Here is a 21,311-nt window from a genome sequence, read left to right on the forward strand (position 1 = left end):
AGCACACTGAACCTCAGAATGGTTTCAGTTAAAAGGAACCTTAAATATCATCTGGTTGCACCCCCTGCCATAGGAAGGGACACCACTATCCCAGGTTGTTCCAAGCCCTGTCCGATGTGGCCTTAGACATTTCCAGGGATGGGGCAGCCACAGCTTTTCTGGGCACCCTGTGCCAGGGCCTCACACCCTCACAGGGAACAATTTCCTCCTAAATCCCATCACCCACCAGCTCTGGCAGCAAGGCCTCACGAGCCATCCCAGGGCCTGCACGCTGTGGTTCTAAGATGCCCTTTGCATGACTGCTTTGTTTATGTACCCCATGGGAGGAAGCTCAAGCACCACAGCCACAACAGTTTGGGAAACAACTACTGGGAGGGGCTGGCAGCCTGCCCAGGTCTTGTCTGCTACAGGGCACTTTTTCAAACATGTGTCTAAGTTAGGTAAGTCTCTGCCTGCCTCCACATACTCACTGCGATGGCTACCAAGCATTTCCCTCTGAGAAACTAAATTAAAAGTCACCTGCATTTAGCAATGGTGACCTCCAGTCTGTGATCTTCCAGTGCTGGTGGGCCAGCACCTGCTGGAGAAAAAAGGCAGCAGCTCAAAGGCTGATCTGGGATGAAGGAGACCTCTGGGGTTTTCCACACCCTCTCCCTGAGCTCTTGGCCAATGACTTCATCTGTGCTCCAGTTCCTCTGCAAAAGCAGAAACTACCTCATCTGGCACCAAGACTGTCTGGAGCCCAAGGCTGTGTGATAGCACAGCAAAACAAGAGGGACTCAGGCCATGGCCACAGCTCTCGCTGGTAATGACACACAGATCATCTTGCGAAAGGTTTAGGACAGATGCAACACCACAAAGGGTAAAAAAAAATCTAAAAAGGGAGGGAAGTTAGCCAATTCAAAAACAAAAAACAACACCCAGGCCAAGAGAAAGGAAACATATTAAGACAATTGAAAATACTCCAGGAAGTGCTGTTCTTCCGAACCTTTCAATCCCACAGGAAAAGTCAGCCAGCAACAAGCCAGCCACACTCCAGTGTTCTGCAATCCCAGGGCAAGGAGCAGAGCCCTTCACTGCCTGCAGCAGCCCTCCCTCACCCACACCTGGTCCTGCAGCTCCAGCAGCACTGACGCACTTGTGGCCGGTCCCACCATGGAGAGGACAACCTCACGATGGTCTGTGCCCTGTCACTCCACTCACCTCCAGGGAAAGCCAGGTCCTGACCCTGTCTGTACAAGGACAAACACCTGCTTCTGTTAAGCCAGAAGCAGCTTGTGGTGTTTGCCATCACACAAAGTGCTGTTAATCTAAACTCATATTTAAAGACCAAAGCACAAGAGTGGGGAGGGCACCTCCATCCTCACCCTGCTCTCATTAAATGAGAAAGACTCCCTTTTTTTATCTGCAGTGAAGCCCCGACCCCATCAATTCAGGGAAGATACAGGACTTTATGCTAACGCCTTAAATCTACTTTACCACCCTTTAAGGTTGACCTGGCCTCTGACACATCCAGTCTTGTCTCTTACAGGCAAGAGCCCTTGCTGTTTCTTAGACCAGCTCTTTGTCATAGCATTTGGCCAAAACCCACTCCTTCTCCTCCCACAGCTCTTCAATGCTCCCTTTTCCTCTGCAGCACCGGCATGCATTCCATGTGTCAACCTGGAAGGATGCCAAAAGTATTCCCACAACAGCACTGCCTCCAAAGGATTACTGGCAAGGGGGAACGTAGAAATTAGAAAAGGTTCTTACAAGGGTGAAGCAACAAAAAGTGCAGAAAGCCAAGAAACAAGTTGCTGATTCAGCTCAAAATCAGAAGGCTCTGGGGAAGCATTGAGAAACTTCCCGATCCCTCGGCTGCTGTACAACATGGTTGGGCTCTCACCAGCACGTGCCATTTCCATCCCACTCTTCAATGGCTGCAGGACAGGATGATTAACTGGGCTTACAGACCCCCAGCACCCACCCTACTGAACCTACTGGCGCTACTGGTAATGGTGGGAATGTCCCACAGCACCCAAGCACTGTGCTACACAGCTCAGCTAATATAAAATAGCTCAAACCATTTTGAGATTAATTTAGGCTCTTGAGAAACCTTCCCCACTGCCTCACACCCAAAACCAGAGTCCAAAGCAAAACAGCAGTGTACTTTTGCAGCCAGCAATTACTCAGGGCTTCCCGACTTCATTCACTGCCCTCCACACCATGATTGCTGCAGGCTGGGGATAAGTCAAGCCTGACAAATTAGTACACCAGCCTTCATGACACCTCGGGGTGAGAGGACTCCCTCTAATAGAGCAAAAAGGCACTCTGGCAGCAGCTAAAATTCATAGGCTCCTATTAAGGGAAAAGAAGCTGTTTCAAGGAATTAATTAACAATGAAAGATGTGTGGAATCTATTTCTCTTACCTGCCCCTGTACCTCCAGCCTTCTGCTTTAAGGAGGTAAATGCAAATTTTTGAGAGAACAGTCTTGCTTGAGCCCAAAGCAGTTTCCCCACTGGATTTCTGTGCTCAAACAGAGCTGAGACAGCAGCAGGGGATGGTGGGAGGGGAGTAGGATGCTAAGGCCAAAGGCTGATGACCAGCTGCCGAAGGTTAAGCAAAGAGTAGGAAAAAAAGAGGCAATGTTTAGTTTGAAAGAGGTTTTAAAGTTCAATCTGACAAGGGAGAGTTTGACCACCTGCCCCATACAAGTGCCACATGCCCTCAGTTTTTGCCAACAGAAAATGAACTGCTTATCCCATGAGAAAAACCTCAAACCCTTCAGGAGTTTGAATAAAAATTATATAAAACTATTTGTAGATCTAGTTTAGGGATCCTGTAGCCAAGCAAAATGTTTCCCCCATCTGTCCCAAGCCCTGTCACCTGTTCCCCATTTCCTGAACAGACAAGTTGGGAGAAATTGCCCCAATTCACATTCTGCAGTTTCAAATACATCCCATCTTAAACACACTCACCTGGAACAGGCTCCCCAGGGAATGGTCATAGCCCCAAGGCTGCCAGAGCTCCAGGAGTGTTGGGACAACACTTTCAGGCACAGGGTGGGATTGTTGAAGTGTCTGTGCAGGGCCAGGACTTGGACTCTGTGATCCTGGTGGGTCCCTTCCAGTCCAGGATATTCTGTGACCTTTCACTTGCAGAGCTGAAAAGCTGAGGATTAACAGCAGCTCCCTCAACTCCTGTCCAGATTCACATGGCAGTGTAGTGAGCAGAACTGAACTGAACACCATTTCTGTTCCAGGATGCAGCTGCTCTACATATTCTGCAGCATTGCCCTCTGAATTTCAAATCCCAGGAGCAGACTCTCCAGTGAGAGGAACATTTTCCCTTAATGGAAAATGCAATTGCAAACAGGTCTGGGTTAAGTAAAACTTTACTGTATCAGTATGGGACATAGTTAAATGGGACAGATTGTGGAGATAAATTAAAAGGTAATGTAAAAATGTCCTCCATGAGAAAGGAAGGACTCACATACTGTACCTTGTTACTTCAGGTTTAATTTTTTGAGGTAACTGACATGTTCACAGATCCCAGAGTTTTCAGATGATTAGGGATGCTCCACACCCAGGCAGACATCCAAGCACAGGTTTCCACTTACCCAGTGCTCAGAGGTCGTTTAAAGCAGTAAAACCAACAGCAAACAACTAGGCACATCCCACAGAGCTCCCAAGGCATTTATTCTAGGGTAGCTGAGTAAATCTATCATTTGAATGCAGCATGTAAACGGTAACTTATGGCCAATTTAGCTCCAAGCAACAACCCAGCACTCACATCTGAGCAGAGCTGTCCAGGAAGCACCCAAGATGGCCAGTGTCTTAATCCAAACTGCTAGATGCCTTGTTTGCTCTAGTATAGGGGCTGTTTTTCTCCCAAACCCAAAGCAAAGATCAGAGGCTCAAAACCATCAAGCACCAAAGCCTGGCAGCCTGTGGTAAGACAGATGAAGCATCACACTTTGGTTTTAGCCTCTCCCATATTTTTAGTCCTCAGGGAGCTGGAGTTCACAGTTAGGAGGAAGGTTACAGAAACAACTGAACACATCCTAGCTGAAAAGAAACAGTGCTTAAACATACCTGATGGGTGAGGAGGAACATAAATAGCCTTAATTTTTTTTGTGCTTTGGGTGTTCACTGTTGAGTTTCATGGCTACGCACAGGGAAAATGACTCTTGCACTCACAGAGCAAGATGGGATCAAGCAATCTCATGAGCTAGCCTTTTCAAGATTCTTTCTATCCTGCTATCCATATCCAAAGGGGAAAAAAAATCCAGCAGGTACCATCCACTGAGCCTGGTCTCCCCACATGAAGAAACTCAGCAAGTTTCCCCCAATCTCTCTTGATGCAGAGCACCCACCACTTCCTTCCAGATGGATCTGACTCTCCAGTGCTCCAGATCTTCCTTTTAAAAGCCAGCCACTGTTGGAATTCAGCTCTCTTTTTTCCCCTTCTGAAGTGAGTCACTACATGAGGATTCCGAATCCTCAGACTAATGGGAGAAAGGGTACGGAAACCATCACCAACTGCAACTTAGTTTTCTGCTGGATTTCCCACTAACTACAATTCCGTTATAGGAACTGAATGCTTTGACTCATCCAGGAAGTAAGTGTGGAAGTGTGAGGGGGCCTAATAATGAGCAGTGATGGGCTTCAGCCCAGCAAAACACACCTTACCTTGACCCATGGTGCCCAGGCTCAAGAATATTAAGACAACAGTAATGAACATTATGCACAAACTCGAGGGGCAGAAGGCTGTGCTTGCCCTGGAGTAGAGGAACAGTTTTTCAGTGAAGCAGCAGCTTCATCCAGTTTCAGATTTACAGACAATGACTTGTTGAAGACCACAAATGGTGTGAAAGGAGAAGACTAAAAACCACAAAGCAGACTGTGGAGCAAAACTTACTTTCACTTTAAGGCAAGTTCCAAACCAGGCTCAACGTTAGATGACAAATGCTGCTCACTCTTTGCTCTGAAGGGTCTGGTTTGCTTTTAAAATATGTACACTCTGAGCAAATAAAAAAACCTGATTATTTTCAGTATCTTTTCTTGTTCACCTCTGGTGAACAGGTGAAGGATCCACTTTGTTTACAGGTGAAGTCAGAAGAGAGCAGACCAAACCCAGGAGACATGTGGCTTCTCTGCTATTTGGCATCTCTTATGCTGCAGCCCAGCAGAGAATACACACAGCTTGAGCTGATGAAAATCTTACTCAGATGGTCCAACAGTTTTACACCTCACACAAAATTTAGAAGAATGTACATTCATCCCAGACAGAAAACAAGAGATACTTCAAAGTGTTCTTCATTAATTTATGACTTAACATAAATGCTGACAGAAAAGCAGGTAAGACCTTGTAGACACTTCCATCTATTTACAAACCAAATAGTGAATCACTTTTCCACTTTTTTTTTTTGTTTAATCTGCAACTCAAAAGGACCCTCAGACATTCTGTGAGTGCAAGGTGGAGTCAGGGAGAAAAGCAAGGTAAAGAGGGAAGAAGAAATAGCATTTCAACATATGTTTTTTTCTATGTAACTGCCATGCATTTACAGTAGGTCTCCACTCCCTCGTTCTTTCACACAAAAGTGACACTGTTGGCTCTACAGGTCTGAGAATGAAATAAAACAGACCAATACTGACTTTTCAAATCTCTGGATCCTCTTGCCTTTTGCTTCCTTCAATGCATTCCCACTTCAGCAGAGTACCTAGAAGGTTTTTCTTTCAAGTCTAAAAAGTATACTGTAGGAGTAAAGACACAGGGAGTTGGCTATAGAGAACTTTCTTCTACTCCTTTTGTTATCTCAGTTTTCCCAAGAGGTAGCAAAGCAACTAACCTTTCCTGGAAAAGACATAGCAATTCCCTATGTCACTCTGAACACCTCCCCCATGACCAGGCCTGTATGTAGAAAAATTCATAATTCCTCTGAACTTGCAAATAATTCAATTTATGGAGTTCTTCTCATACATTCTACTTCATGTCTACTCCTATTGTGAATGTTTTGATAGCTACAAACAATAAATACCCACATTATCAACCCAGAGGCAGCCACTCCCATGAAAGAATTTTTGTTTATGGGAAAGAGAAACAGGAAAGGAAGAAAACAGAAGAAAAGCAAGGAAAAACACAAGGAAAGAAAGAATGATATTTTGTTTAGCACTGAATCATGAGAACAGCAGATGTAATTTCACTTATCTAGGATCCTAAATAAATTTAAGAAATAGTTCATAACCTGACTCAACAAATTTCATGGTCTCCTTTATTACCTAGACTATCCTTTATTTTATTTTTTGTTAAATATACCTCTGCAGGGCACAATCACATACAATCAATACGATTGGATAATTACATGAGCTCTATCCCAAGCATATATGCACCAATGTTAAAAAGTTATTTAAAAAACCAAACAAAACAAACAACCCAAAAAATAAAATAAACTCCACCCAAAAAGGTGATAATGACTGCAGAATGTCTCGGGGAGACTTGTAAGGAACTAACAAGATCAAAGAAATTTAGACTTACAAAAACCACAAAAAAATCATATATCGAGAAATCCCACAACTGGAAGTAGGTGATTTCAAAGTAGTGGGAGCTGTCATATAGATCCCACAATTCTTCCTCCCTCCTCTCACACATGTCTTGCTTCACCTCTTCCTCCCCAAAGCAAGAAATACAAGGAGGGGAAGAGCTTAACACAACGCTACCAGTTAAGAGAAAATAGGGAAAAATAGCCAAGCTACAAAACAGCTGCTAAGCTGACTTCAAGGAAAGATCCTTTTAGCATGAAAGCTGCTTACACAGCAAGCAGAGGCTAAAGGGGGAATGGGAATTCCTTAAAATTAGGGGAAACTCTAAAAGTGATTAGTTTTGTGCATGTTGATCAGCTTCACTTACAAGAGGCTGCGGATGAACGGTACCAATTGTGAGCTGTGCAGCAGCTGTGATGTGAATGGGATTGCTTCTTCCTCTCAGGTTGCTTCATGCATTTATTAAAGGCTGCTGCCAAATTTATTTTTAAAAAGCTACAAATAAAGAGGTCAGTGCACACATCCAGTTGTGGGATCCATCTGATATACAATCTGGTTTGGATGCCAAAGACTTGTGAGTACTGTCCGCCACAGAACTATTAATGAAATATTTTTAACATTATGAAGAAGCAAATAATTTCTTGAGCATCAAATACTCCACAATATTTTTTTTGCTCTTACAGACACATTTACCCCATACACATTTCACATGTAATTCCATCATATCTAATGGTTTTTATTTCCAGAGACTGCACTACCTGTTGCTTCTGTCTCTCCCAATACTGTATTTTTCAAATTGGACAATTGTGTTTTCCTAAAACTTGCGGATATTCAAAACAGTTTCCTGGCATATGAACATATCCAACCAGTATATCCAAGGAAAGCTGCCTTGCTGGATGAAGTTAGGCACCTAAACCCTCCCAACTGCTGAACACCTTGCAATTAGCACTAAAAATCATACACAAACTCCCTGGAATTGCAAAGATTGCCTGGGAAAGATCAGTTAATTACTCACGTTACTAAGCTACAGGAATCCAATTTTGATTATTATGGCCACATATTTTAAGCATCAAGTGACTCTGATGTTTCTGATGCAGACAAATCCACATTGCCATGCGCTCTTTACACTGGGAAATTTCAGAAAAAGCTGCAGCCTCTTTGCTTGCCACACTTCCCATGGAACAACATTACACTTGCCAATAGGAAATACAATTATAAAGAAAATAAATGTTAAGTTTGCTCTCATTTCTCTGCTAACCTGCATCACAAGAAGTGCTCTGAAGACTGTGACAACACTAAGCAGTTACATTCTTCTTCCTACAGAAGCATAAAGGCCACATGTTAACTGTAGAAGGACACTGCTGGAATAACATTTCCCCAAATCCCTTTCTTATGTTGTGTAACTAGAACTAACTTTAGTCTGTCATCCCCTGACATTCCAACAGAAAATAATGCATTTGGTAGGAGTTCACTATGGAAAAGAAAATGCCCAATGAAGTTTTTGACATTTTGAGAGTCTATTTGAATTGAGAGCAAATAAATCTGTGCTACATAATAATCTGTATAAGAACCACCCATCTCTTGGCACCATAGCTGTACACAAAAGGTGGCTTAGAAGAGCTGCTTCATTTTCCTCAGAAATCCACTTTACACTTAAGCAAGGTGGATGTTTTTCCACTTCATAACTCCATTACCATGTAGGCAACTCAAAAACTCTTGCTCTTTTTCCCCCCATGGGAATTCATTTATAGTGATACAAGAAATTAAGTTGCTGACATGCTAACTATTTTTGGGTTGTTTTTAAATCAGCAATATCAGGAGGCAGGAATGGAAGGCTGTGCTTTGGAAAGTGAATGATGACAAATTTGAATATGAAGGTAAAATCATGCTCCAGCAGCATTGCTCTGTGTTCCTTCTATCTATCCTTGGACCAAAATCACTTCTCCATACACACACAGACTAACACAAAAACTTGCACACTGCATATGTTTGGGTCTTTTCTCCCATTTTTGAGCAGAAAAGGTGGCTGGCACTCCCCGCTGTTGAGCCTCCTGAACACTGGCATGGCATTTCTTGGACCATAAAAGCAGGTCTGAAAGAGCCAATCCAGGAAAGAAACTCTATACTGGGGGTCTTTCAGATAACTATCCTGTAAGTCTGCTTTGTTATAATCCAAAATTATAAATGGCAATGGAAATGAGGTTTTATGCTACTTGGACTTGAAGAGATTTCTCTTTGAACCTAAAAACTTTAGTAACAAGTCTGTGAGAGCTTGAGTAGCTCAAGGAAGGGAAATGCCAGCAGCTTTCTTGTATTATCAATAAAAGCCTCACTCCTGGCCCTTTCTAATAGAAAATTTGCCCCACCTTACTCAGTCCATGCTGTCAAGAGACAATATCATCACAAGTTTGGTTCTTCCACATCTAATTTAATGCAATGCTAGTGTTTCACAAATATTTTCAGTCCCAGTGGACTTAAAAGTCAGTCACATTTGTAACACAGATTTATCTTTTGCTGTAACTGAAGAAATTTCCAATCAGTATTCAATTTAGAAACACTTAAAAACAAGGCTTCTTGGATTATAACATTTCTATTTTCCTTCTCCCTCTCTAAATGAGCCACTCAGTCAGCTGAGAGTGCATGAGAGACTGAAAACACATCACAACACCTCAGATACATCTCAGTACATTGCAAACTGTATGACTAAATGGAATGGTTTTCCACAATTCAATGCATGGGCAAGGCTTGACAATCATTAACTTCTGGAAATTGTTATTCAGATAATACAGTCAACTCACAATACCCTACACAAATGTCTGACAATCAAAATGGCTACACCAGGGGAAAAAAAGTGTAAAGCACAAGTCTTTGGCTCTCCTTTAAAGAAAAACAGCAGTTTACCATGTTTATACAGATCCCCTGTTTGCCTACCAGTAGGGGCAATATCACATTTGTGCATCACTGAGTAATAACACCATTAGAAAAGGCAACTTCACAGAAGTTATTGGCTAAGCGAATTCATTTGAATGCTCTGTTTTGAGGCAGCAAGCTGTCACTGTTACACAATCAGGGAGGGTGGATGGGCAAGCCACAGGAGAAAAAGACACAAAAAGGGGAGAGACGGCTCAGAAAAGACTGCACAGAGAAGAACTTGAGAAGAACAGGGATAGAAGTGCCGCTAGCTGGAAAGGTGCTCTGATCTACAGAAAAAAAGTCCTACTCTGAAATAGGACAGCATGCAAGAAGGGCAGAAGAAAAAGTTTAAACTTCTCCTATTAAGGAAAAAGAACTAGGTCACAGGACAGACAGATGAGATGTTGACAGAAGGAGGGAAATAACACCACAGAATAAACAGACATCATTTATATACTGACTGAATCGCTGACACACTGAAGCTTAACCTACCACTTGAAGCTTCCTATTCTGAAGGTTTGTCCATGCTGTCCATCTGGCTGAAACCCAGATATCAAGAGTTGTCTGGTGCAGCAGAAAATTTAACCTACCTACCAAAGGATGCAGCAGTGCCCTGACACCATGGTAATACTGCTTCTTCTTGTCCAATAGAAGGAACTAAACCACTTGGTAGCCAAGACCAATTTCACTGAGGTGGCCAGAATTCCTGTACGACTGGGACAATGATGGGCTACAGGAGTGAGTGTAGCAAGACACACAGAGTCACTCCAGACATCTTTACGCTTGTTAGCTGTAAACATCAATGCTGCCACTACATACAGAGCTATCTGTCCCCCAGGGTCTCCCAGTTTTTCCACAAAACCGGAACATTTTAGGTGCAGTTTCCAGAAAAAACTTAAAGAGCATGCACTGCATTTTGATGTTTTATTTGTTTAATCAACTGAACTTCTGCAAAAAAAGCAGAAAAAGGGTAAGAGGGGATGAAACAACGTCAAAAATCAATACTGTTAGTAGATACTAAACAAACTATTTAACAAGCCAAACTATAATTTTGGGCAAACAGGGCATTCACCTGGACATTGATCACAACAAGGACATTATGCACAAAGTACAGCACAGAGAGCTGGATGAAGGAGAAAAAAACCCAGTAAGGTCTCCCTTCTAATCCACAGATTTTGGAAGCATTCATCACATGTAGGCCAGCAATCTAAATAGTGCTTACTGAAGAATTCCAGGAGAAAATGTGGAGAAAAGAATAATCCCTAACCTGGTAAGGGAACTAGGAAATAAAAGGTAAAGAGGTTTTTGCCCCTCTAGATTTTCTTCCTAGTATTACAAATGAATCTGTAGTGTCCAACCTATCATAACCATCTTTGAAAATTAATTTTACATCCACAATTACTACAGTCAAAAAAAGGCACATTCTGGGCTTGTCCTCCTAGATTAGAATATTGCACTAATTATCTTGACTAAGATGAGCTCCCTGTGTTAATAAAGACACAGCAGGAAGGAGCAAACTAATTAAAATGAAGGAGAAGGCTGACCTGAGGGTGGTGCTCTGCACTGAAGGATGAGGGGGCACAGGGCCTGTGTCAGGTGGCTTGGAAGCAGGCAGCCAGGAAAAGACCTTCATTGTCCCCATGCCCAGAGCTGAGAAGGGAGGAACAGACCTGATGGGCTCCCAGCTGCATCACTCCCGTTCTGCTCAGCTCCAAGGGGAGTGGCTGGAATGCTTGGCTTCAAGTAGGAGATAAAGATGGACAGAGGCAAGGGGAGATGAAGCTGTTTCAGTGCAAAGTTAATTCTTTGCCAAAAGTTAAAAGAGGCGTTAGAAAAAAGCAAGCTTCAAACTACTCTAGGCAATTAAGAGGCCAAAGTTCAACTAAGAGTAAAATAAACCTGTGTTAAGACACATGGAAAGTGGGGGGGTGTGCTGAAAAATGCTTTTATTTTCATTCAGTGCTTCTACCTCCCAGACATTTGATCACAACAGCTGCGCTCATGCGAAAAAATTCTTAAAACATACCCAATATATATACAGATATAACTACGTATATATGTATATATATATATTTATATATAAATTTTTATTTAAATAAAAAAGAAAGCTCGAATCCCAAGCCAATATGTGTATCAAATCCTTGACCAGCCAGGTCTGTAGGGCATAATCAAATTCAATGTGAAATAGTATATAAACGCGGTGCCTTGACTGGGCAAATTAAATAATTGCTACTCAAAAGAGTCTTCTGTTTGGACTCTCCTACTGGTAGGCAATAGTGAGACTGTATCCCCTCCCGCCCCCCTGTTGTTTTATTTAACAGTATGATGAATGCAAAGCTTAGCCCAAGGTTGCTATAACCTCAGCAGGAGTTAAGGTTAAGGAAAAAAAACTAAAACCCAAGAAAATTTATTAACTCTTGCTTTACCCAACCAAAGCAATGCAGTAATTTATTACATAACCAGTGCTTTCCCACTTAGTAGTCTAACCCAGAAAGAAAAATTGAGGACAGGCCAAGAAGGTAGAGAGGGAGCAGCACTTGAAAAATCATTTTCAAGAGGTCTTCGTATCCAGGATCTTACCTCAGCATATGCCAAAAAAGTAAAAAAATGTGCAGCAAGAACAAAATCTTTAATCTAAAAAAAAAAAAAAAAAATCAAAAGATACTTATGGCTTCTCTGGCTTATGCCCACAAAGTATCTATTTGGAAAAATATTAGATCTACCAGGCAAAATTTGCTTCTCAATACTTCCGGCAAGATCTGTGCTGCACCTTCAGTGGTTACTTTGGTGCAATTCTTCCCCCATGAAACAGGAATCCAGGGTGGATTCACTGCAGCCCTGACAAACTGCAGGTTGATACTCAGGTATCAGATTCTAACATACACAGACCTTAAATAACGCCAGCCTTGAGAAAAGCCCACACCTTTGCAAAGACTCTGTCATTTGTAGTTTAAATTCAGCAATTTAAGCAAGAAGCTTCGGTTAAGTTCCTGGCCACAATGGGAGGAACTGCATGACGTTAAGCATGAAGTTTGCTGCACATCTTCTGACACTGCAATTCACGGCTGCTCTCCAACCCTCATTCCTTGTTTACCCTTAAACCATACAAGGAAGTGGCCAAATTGTTTTAGTAAGGTAATAAGGAATTATGCACTGGGTATGTAATAATACCAAAATAAAAGAAAACCTACTTCATTAAGATCATACAATTAATCAAACAGAGTATATATATATAATATCTTTTTTTTTAAGCCCTGGGATTCAAGGCGTCCAAAGTTATTAAAATAAAGTTCATTCACAGAACAAAAACAAATTTAATTTGAATTGCTTGCAGATACTGCTAATTTTCATTTTTTTAATTAAAAAATGCGTTAATGTGAACTATGTGCAGGATTTGTTTCTAGTAGTTGTGTTTGTGCACATTGCCTCTGGACCTGCTGCTCTGCTACTACTGCTGCTCCTGGGTTTATCCAATCATCCCTGGAAAAAAACACAAGATGGAAGCTGCCGACACCCCAGCAGAAGGAACTCCAGGGTGTGCTGGCCTCGCTTCATGGAGCAGATGTGGGTGTCACTCCCGCTCGCTGGGAGTCATGGCCATCTCCTCCTCCCTCGGGGTCCTCTGACAAGCTGAGAGATGCCATATTGTTTGACAGGAGGCCAATGTTCTCTTGGGTCAAAGCTGATCCATTCGGAACATCACTGCTGAAGGGAAGTGGAGGGGAAAGGGGAAGTGGGTGAAAATAAGCAATTACTGAGATTTTTCTTTTAAGTAAGAGGACTTCAGTGTACCCATTCTAGAATATTTAACTTACCTAAAATAATGTATTTTTTCCCCCCTAATTTTAAAAATATAAACAGTTGTTTTGATTTCATTACGCTCACAGTACCATACGGAAAATTAGTTTCTGCTCTGGAGGTGTCAATCTGATGGTGCAGCACAAAACCACAGAACTGGTTATAAAAAGAAGGCACAGACTACATCAGCAATAGTGTATTTATTCAGAAAATGCACATTCGGAATAAATATTAATATTCCAAACTGCTCACATGAAGTTATGTACGCATCCAAGCTTCTCTGTTCAGTGCTGGCCTGAATACACACAGATGCTTGTGGCCATTTGAAAATACTTGCTGTAGAGATTTCCAGCATTCCCAGCCAACATCTTATTTCAACTGTCTATTAAATGTGAACTGAAATCAATCCCAGCAGCTACACAGATAAAAGTCCACTACTGACAACTGACAGTGAACTTAGTTTCAAAGTGTGTGCCTTCCTAGACAACATCCACATCACAAACCTTAGCAGGATGGAATACCTTTCACATTTGGGAGATTTCTTTGATTTGAAACCAAAACATCAGATAAGGATTTACTTTGTGGTGGCTGCATAACTCCTGCTTCTCCCTACTAATCATCCAGTACTGACCAGATGGATTCCTCTCTGCAAGTCTTCTGTTGCATTAATTTATATAGTCTTAGTCCACTCACCTACTCCACAGCTAGAGAGGTCCTTAATTCATTCCTGCCCTATAAAAACTTGATTTGTATTCTCTTTGCCTAGTAGGTGCTTCCTCATCATAGCTGATGTGAGGCATGGGTATTTATTTAACAGGGGAGTGGCCCTGAAGAAGTCAGTCTCCTGTTACACAAAGACAGGTTGAAGGCCCACATTACCTGAACGTCAGTGTAAGGTCCTCAGCTGGAACCTTGTTTTGTGGTTCTAATTGTCCATTTTCTGTCTGTTTAGTGGTGCCCAGCTTGTTTTTCATATCCAGTGAAGACTGGCTCTCCTTTAAAGAAAGGACAGATGAAAAATTATTTAAGGATGTGTTGAAAGAATTGGAGATTTCATTCTTTAGGGACGATGAAGAAGGCCTGTAAATTGCAGTCACACAGTTTAACCCGCAAAAGCCATGAGACAAAAACAGACTCAGATATGCTCATCCTCTCAGGACACAGTATTTCCCAAAAGGAAGGGATGATCCTTGTAGCAACAAGCAAAGGCCACAGACTGTAACAGCACACAGACTTCTGAACACTAGCCTGTACCTGCAGATAATGTTTCCTATGTTAAAGCACTTTATAGAGCTCATGGCACAGTGACCTTGGAGACAATTTGGTTTCCATCAAAGTCAACACCTCTCTTCTTTCAAATGGTGACAAATTAACAACATTTAAAGAGGCTACATTAAACTTCTTCATGAAGAAGACTCCAGAAACTCCTCAGGAGGTTTTGAAGAATAGAGGTAAAGAGGAAGATGGATGACTCCAGCTGTGAGCATCCAATAGGGAGCCTTTCTGCCAGGATGAAAGGACTGCAGCCAGGTACATGGCTCTCCACCGCATCTCTCTGCCTCCCATCTCCCCAGCACTCACCATGCTCAGCTCACGGGTTCTCTTCCCAATTTCCCTTTCCACCTGGTGTAGCTCCAAGCTCAGCTGTTCACTTGAGATCATCCCAGGCCACTTGGGAGGTGGGGGTGGGGGCTGTGGTTGGCCTGCCAGGGTAGTCGCCTCTCTCTGCAACAGCAGCCTGTTACTAACAGCCTAAATGCATAAAGCCAAGCACATACACAACTGAGCACACAACACACCAAGCACAGAAAGCTCTAATGCCATAATTCCAGAGTATTGCTCATTTACAAAACCAAGGCCACACTTCACAATGTCCCAATTGAAATCACTTCCAATGCAAGTTTCAACATGTTTCTGTAGACATGGACAAGTATTTTAATTTTTAAACAAGCAGTGTTAAACACCTCTTGTTGTCATAAATTTGCATGTGTTTTCTTCATGTGTCACTCCCTTCTCAAAACTAAGCCCATGAATAAAAACTACTCTCTTCTGAGCTCTATGTTCAACAAAAGAGAACTGCAGATAAGCAAGTCTGCTGCTTTATTTACAGCAGTAGATTTTATCTAATTCTACAGCAGAGCCAGAAATATTATTACATCATCTTGAGAAATGTAGTTGTCAATATGTAGATCTCTACTGACCCACATTAGGAAACAGAGGAACAGAGAGGGGCAAGTGACTATGGTCATTCACAAGCTGCAAGTTATTAAAAGCACATCAGCCATTCTAAGAATCTGCTAACACTTGTGAATCAATTCTGCAAGTGTGTGTTCTGCATTTAAATACATCATCTTGTACTCCACACAACCCAGCATTTGGCTGGGCTTTAAGCAGAAATGCTCATACAATGCAAAAGCAAAATGATCTAGCTCTTTATGCTCTGGCTGAATTGATTGCTGCAACCTTGTAATAGGTAAACCAATGAAGACTCCTTGATTTCCAATATCTACATGCAGCTTTAAACATGAAACATGTTCTTTAAACATGAAAGCTGTTCTTAATCAAAATAACTAATTCTGCAAAATTCATTATGGCAAAATCAAGGCTCAACATTCTACTCTGGAGGAATTAACACTGACACAATCACAATGATGAGCAGGAGAAGGCCACTTACAGGTTTTGCAACTTTCCAGTACTCTTGTATTATGGCAAATGCAGACATGCAAGATTGAAAACATTTTCTCCTCTCATTCCCAAACAAGAGCACAAGAACATAAGCTATGTTTTAAGTAACTAACAAATGCATATTACTGCACCTACTGCTGTGACTTAATTGTGAGCTCTGAAACTGATCTGCAATAACCCTCCTCTGTCACATGTGTTTTTAACTAACGATAGCTTCAGCAGAAGCTGATATCCACTACTTACAGCAATTTCTTCTGGGCAAATGTTAACACAAATAGTTGCTGAGGTACCTAGAACAGTTTTCTGGTAGATATTTACTGGTTTTTCCTAAGAGGAAAGAAGTAACTAAGGCTGTCTAAAATTATCCATTCATTATGGCTTGACATTACTCCTGTCTCACAAAATCAAAATATTTCAGCTTATTAATTCTTTTACAAACACACACTCATCTTTCCTTAAGCTACAACTACCTTTCTTCTAAGTGAAGAGCCATAAAATATTAAGCCTTAATTTTTCAAGCTAAATATATTACATATTTACTTTTTTGACTCTTGTGGTTTGTGCTATTTAGGAAGAAACAGGTACAAACACAAAGCTAAACATGAAACAGGTGAAGCTCATGGCTTCCTGTACATAAAATCAGACATTTCCAACAGCAATAAAGTCCAGAAGAGGCTCCGACACCCCAAGTTTGCCTCTGAGTAGAGCTGAACAGAGGGGGAGTGAGAAGGAGAATGACAGCAAACAAGACTGAGTACAGACTGCAGATTCAAATACGGTGTTGATGTGCATGTGGAGTGCAGGGAAGTTTCTGCTGCTAGGCAGAAAGGCTGGAACTTGCACCACAGCCCTGATGCCTGGCATCACAGGATTACGTATTGTTACTGAGTATCACTTCAAAGGTCAGCCCCTGAAAAGCTTTCCCAGAGTCATCTCTCTCCACACCTCCCCCCAGTGCTGCTCCAAATGCTGGTACCAACCTCCAGTCCCCGCATTTGGGTCTGCTGGCTGATCTGATGGTCAACTTGCTGCAGTTCCATGCGCAGCTGCTGCTCTCGTTCAGCTGAGGGCAACTGCTTCCCGTGACCAGCCACATCTGACATGGACAGCCTCTCCCTTTGGGATTGGAAAATAAGGAGATTTCAAAAAAATATCTTTACTCAACTGGCACAGAAAAAAATAGATAAAAGAAAATTTAGAAGAAGGCAAAGAAAAAATAAAGCAATCCTACCTGTCATTGAAACGTCCCTGAGAAGGTATATTTTGGTGAGGAGAATATGGAGAGCCTCCCCAGCCACCGTGGGTTTCATAAGGACTGTAGTCTACCAGGGAACAGAAGAAAACCACGTTGCATTACTACAAAATCACCCTTTCAGTCATTCAACCAACACAGAACTAGACAGAGAAGAAGAAGAAAAGCCAGCCCTCTAATGATGAGAAGTTGAACATTTCTTCTGATTAAATGAACACAGAAATACTCTCTGTGACCGGTCTCACATGCCTAATGCATGACTCTTCCTGTATGTCTAACAGTCTGTGACAGCCTTCCAGAGTCCAAGATTGTGAAGGACTTCAGATACTCAGGCAGATGAGCAAACACAGAACAAAACCTACAGACATGATGATTACAGTTATTTTTACTACTGAAGCTCCTAAAAGACTCAGGAGTTCATTGATAATTCTGACATAATCTTTAAACTGTAGTTATCAAGGTAAGTTTTCAGGGAAGTCAGAGTTCTACCTGTAATAAAGTCTAAAAAATTACTGCCTGAAAAAGCTAGAAGCAAGTTTGGGGGAATATAATAATTAAATATTTTAAGGTTATTCAGTGCACCTCAAGAAGGAGACAATCTTTTGGAGTAAGACAGAAGGCCATAATATACACGTGATTAGAAAATAGATGTGTTGGAAATGAACTACTCCTACTTTTTTACTCTGCCTAACAGTACATGAGACAATGGCTGCATTAAGCTTGCAGCACCAGCTACCCATAAAGCAGGAGAGCAGCAGTACAATCCTTCATCAAGGTGGTTTTGCATTATTTATTTGGGAAAGTGCCAAGCTTCTGGATTCTGCTGCTACAGATTTAAAATAAGCTTCATATCCGAGGGACTGGCAGAACAAAGTAACTTCTTCCAGACAGCAGTAACAAATCACTAACAAATACACTATGTATGCACAAACATGTCATGGAATCATTGAACATCCCAAGTTGGAAGAGACATGTAAGGACCACGGAGTCCAACTCCTGGCCCTCCACAAACACCCCAACAACCCCACCCTGTACCCGAGAGTACTGTCCAAACACTTCTGGATCTCTGGCAGTCCTGGGGCTGTGACTATTCCCTGTTCAGTGCCCCACCACCCTCTGAGGGAAGAAACTTTTCCTGATATCCAACCTAACCCTCCCCTGACACAGCTCCAGTCCTTTCACTGGTCACTAGAGAGAAATCAGGGCCTGTTCTTCTGCATCCCCTCAGGAAGAAGCTGTAGACTGCTATGGGGTCTGCCCTCAGTCTCCTCTTGTCCAGACCAAGTGATCTCAGAAAGCTGTGGCAAACTTGTTCTGAATTCAGTCTTCCCAGTATAACTCCACCTGAAGTTATTTTAAGTGTCATTAACACACACCATATTTCTAAGACAAGATACAAGTTTACAGGGCTTGTCTTCAACCTGTACAACACTAGAGCAGTAAAGAAAATAGCAACAGCCAGCAAAACCCAAGAGCACAGATCATACCTGAAATGATGGATTTGGCGGCAGCTCCCTGAACCGCCATGGCCTGCATGGGCCCAGAGTTCTGGTACATGGCTTTGGAAGTACGAGAGATGGCCCCAAATCTCGACACAGTTGGTCGGTCTCCAAATGGAATGAGGTCATCGTCCCCCGTCTCGGCCGCTCGTCGCTGCATGTCCAGTCGCTGCTCACGCATGGTTTTACTATCCACATTCTGGACAAGACATGGAAAAGGCACTCCAAAACTCATTCCAAAAGTAACAGGATCACATTCCTTTCACAACAATTTGGTAAGTACAGTTAGTTTCTTTTGTATTCTCTATTCCCTTCACTTTTCAACTAGTTTTCCTATCTTCAGTTTCTAGCTCCATTGTCAGAGGGGATGTCTCCTTAATGGCCTACCTTAAGATGACCATTACCATACCACAGTGAAAAACTTGCAAAATTAATTGTGATCAAATCCAGAAGAGAGCAGCAGCAATTGGCAACTATGACAGAACAAGTCTAATGGGAAGAGAAGGTGGAAAAAACCTCCCCCTCATATAAACTCAAAGAAGAGATCAGTGGGCATCTCTGAGGAATACACATTCCTTCTAGAATCAAAAAGAAATTTCTCTGAAGCGCAGTGCTAAGAATTGTATAACTTAACAGCCTGCAAATGACTCAGAATGGGAAGTTTTCAGTACCACACTTACTTGGACAGGTCTAGTATATCTTTCCAGGCATTTTTCATTAAGCAGCAGTACTGTTTGGAACATCCTGGTTTCTAACTGAGTTTCAGACTCAAGCACCTTAATGGGTCAGCATATGAAATGAGAAGCTGTTCACTCTCTCCTCCAAGAGCTGAGTTAAATAAGAAAGCTATCTGTTGACTTCCAGAAAATGTAACATGGTAAGAATTGCCAAAATCAAGTTAAGGCTTTGCTAAAGAAGTAAAACTGTGCACAGTAGAACAAAAAGAGCAAAGTAAGTGGGACCACTACACCAAGAAAATTGTCTAAAGGCTATAATCTTTGGTATAGTCCAATAATAAAATAAAACTCTGCAAGCTTTCAGTGGGGATAAGGATTGCTAAAAACAGTTAACATATCTGAGGCAGGAATAAAGGGGTGAAAATGGCAGCAACAACTAAGTTGGAAGCTAAACTCAAGAAATGTAATACTTGGAAACCGAAACATTAGGGAAAATATACTTTGGAATTCTGGAAAAAAATATATTTTCATCTCGAGGCCATAGGATGCTAGTACCAATTTTAATATACTTCTATTTACTCAGTAAAGCTGCATATCATCTGCAGAATATTCAGTATTATGCACTCAGATGATACTACTCCTGTCCTTAAAAAAAGGAATCTCTTATGAATGATTAAAAAAAAAAAAATCACTGAATAATTAATTCCTTAAAGGTCTATTGATAATTTTTTCCTGTGAGGAGACAAAAACTGAAAAGCAGCAGAGATCCCAGAGATTTTGCTTATCTGAAAATTAGCTCTGGGGCAGAAGAATACTTTGTTTAGCCTTGAAAAAGGAGGTTACTTCTCCAGAACCTTATTACTTCTTGTAATTGAACTGCAGGTTTTTACACAGTTTTCTAGCAGAAGGGATGAAAGCCAAGAGCTGTTTATCACTCCTAGATGCTGCCACTTAGACAGCAATAAGCCGATTCCAAGTAATCTCAGTACTTCCCCAGGTCAAACGTGGCAGTGTCGTAACTCCAGGCAACCACACTGGGTAGGACTGAGAGCAAGAGGACAGGTAAAAAGGCCCAAGCTGCAGATGAAATGCAATTTTTGCTCTGATTTTTTCAGGAGAAAGCCTCCTTTTTGGGTCCATTTCCAACACTGGCTTTAAGAGGAAAGCAATTCAGCAGACAGAAAAAAGACAAATTTAATTACAATGGGGAAGAGGGGGAAAAGGGAGCCTTTTTTAGGAGAAGTTGAACCAAAAAAAATCTTGATTTAATTAAGTGGTTGCAACAGGTGAGCATCTGACCACAGAAGAATGAATTCTGATTAGAGATGTTCCCCTCCACCTCTTACTGGCCAAAGAAAGGTCACCATGACTCCAACAATACAAAAATAAGTCAATAGATCCTTCTGCGGGGGGGTGGGGGGGTGAAGGAGAATAGATGAATCTCTGTAAAATAGTTCCTCAGGCTAAACAGTCTTTTTCTCTTGAAGAGCTTGAATGACTTGCCATGTGCATGGGCTACCAGCCTACTCCTCACGTTGAGTGATGCCTGAGTGTTAGGAAGAAACTGAATAGTGGTGATATGTAGGACTCTTTTTTCTTCTCTATTCATGACTCCCAACAGTAACACCCAAGCAGCCCCTGCATTTTGCAACACTGACCTAGCAAAAATGGAGCAGCACAAAACAAGATCACAGCCCACCTCCCAAAGTTCAGTGAAGGGCTGAATAAGTGTAGCATAGAGCTAGAAATTGCTTTCAAGAAGAAACAGCCTAGTGCAAAGTTTAGACTGTGCTTTTCTCAAAAACTTCATGCAAGTTTTGGGTACTCTTGTGGCCAAAAAATCACAGTCCTTCAAGTAAAAACTAGTAACACCCTTAATAGCATTAACAGCCACCTTAAAAGGAATTAATTGCCCAAAGTTAAGTTACACCATCTTTCTCTGACAGAAAGAAGTACAGGCAGCA

At 41.8% G+C, this 21,311-nt stretch overlaps 1 protein-coding gene across 12 annotated transcripts in view; it reads right to left on the reverse strand.

The window, feature by feature from the left end:
* Window positions 1–6,241: 6,241 nt before the first annotated feature.
* RC3H1 (ring finger and CCCH-type domains 1) overlaps window positions 6,242–21,311 on the reverse strand; it is a 62,582-nt gene continuing 47,512 nt past the window's right edge. For 5 of the 12 annotated variants that reach the window (XM_068199535.1, XM_068199538.1, XM_068199539.1 and 2 more), the window contains exons 15-20: window positions 18,659–18,869; window positions 17,151–17,241; window positions 16,900–17,035; window positions 14,816–14,986; window positions 14,114–14,229; window positions 6,242–13,141 (exon numbers count right to left, since the gene is read on the reverse strand). In XM_068199535.1, the coding sequence (XP_068055636.1) occupies window positions 12,988–13,141; window positions 14,114–14,229; window positions 14,816–14,986; window positions 16,900–17,035; window positions 17,151–17,241; window positions 18,659–18,869 (879 nt within the window). In that variant the 3' untranslated portion in view covers window positions 6,242–12,987. The remainder of the gene's footprint in view (window positions 13,142–14,113; window positions 14,230–14,815; window positions 14,987–16,899; window positions 17,036–17,150; window positions 17,242–18,658; window positions 18,870–21,311) is intronic. The other 7 variants (XM_068199544.1, XM_068199542.1, XM_068199543.1 and 4 more) reach the window with 4 other exon arrangements.

The sequence above is a fragment of the Anomalospiza imberbis genome, chromosome 9 (assembly GCF_031753505.1).
Source record: "Anomalospiza imberbis isolate Cuckoo-Finch-1a 21T00152 chromosome 9, ASM3175350v1, whole genome shotgun sequence".
NCBI lineage: Eukaryota > Metazoa > Chordata > Aves > Passeriformes > Viduidae > Anomalospiza > Anomalospiza imberbis.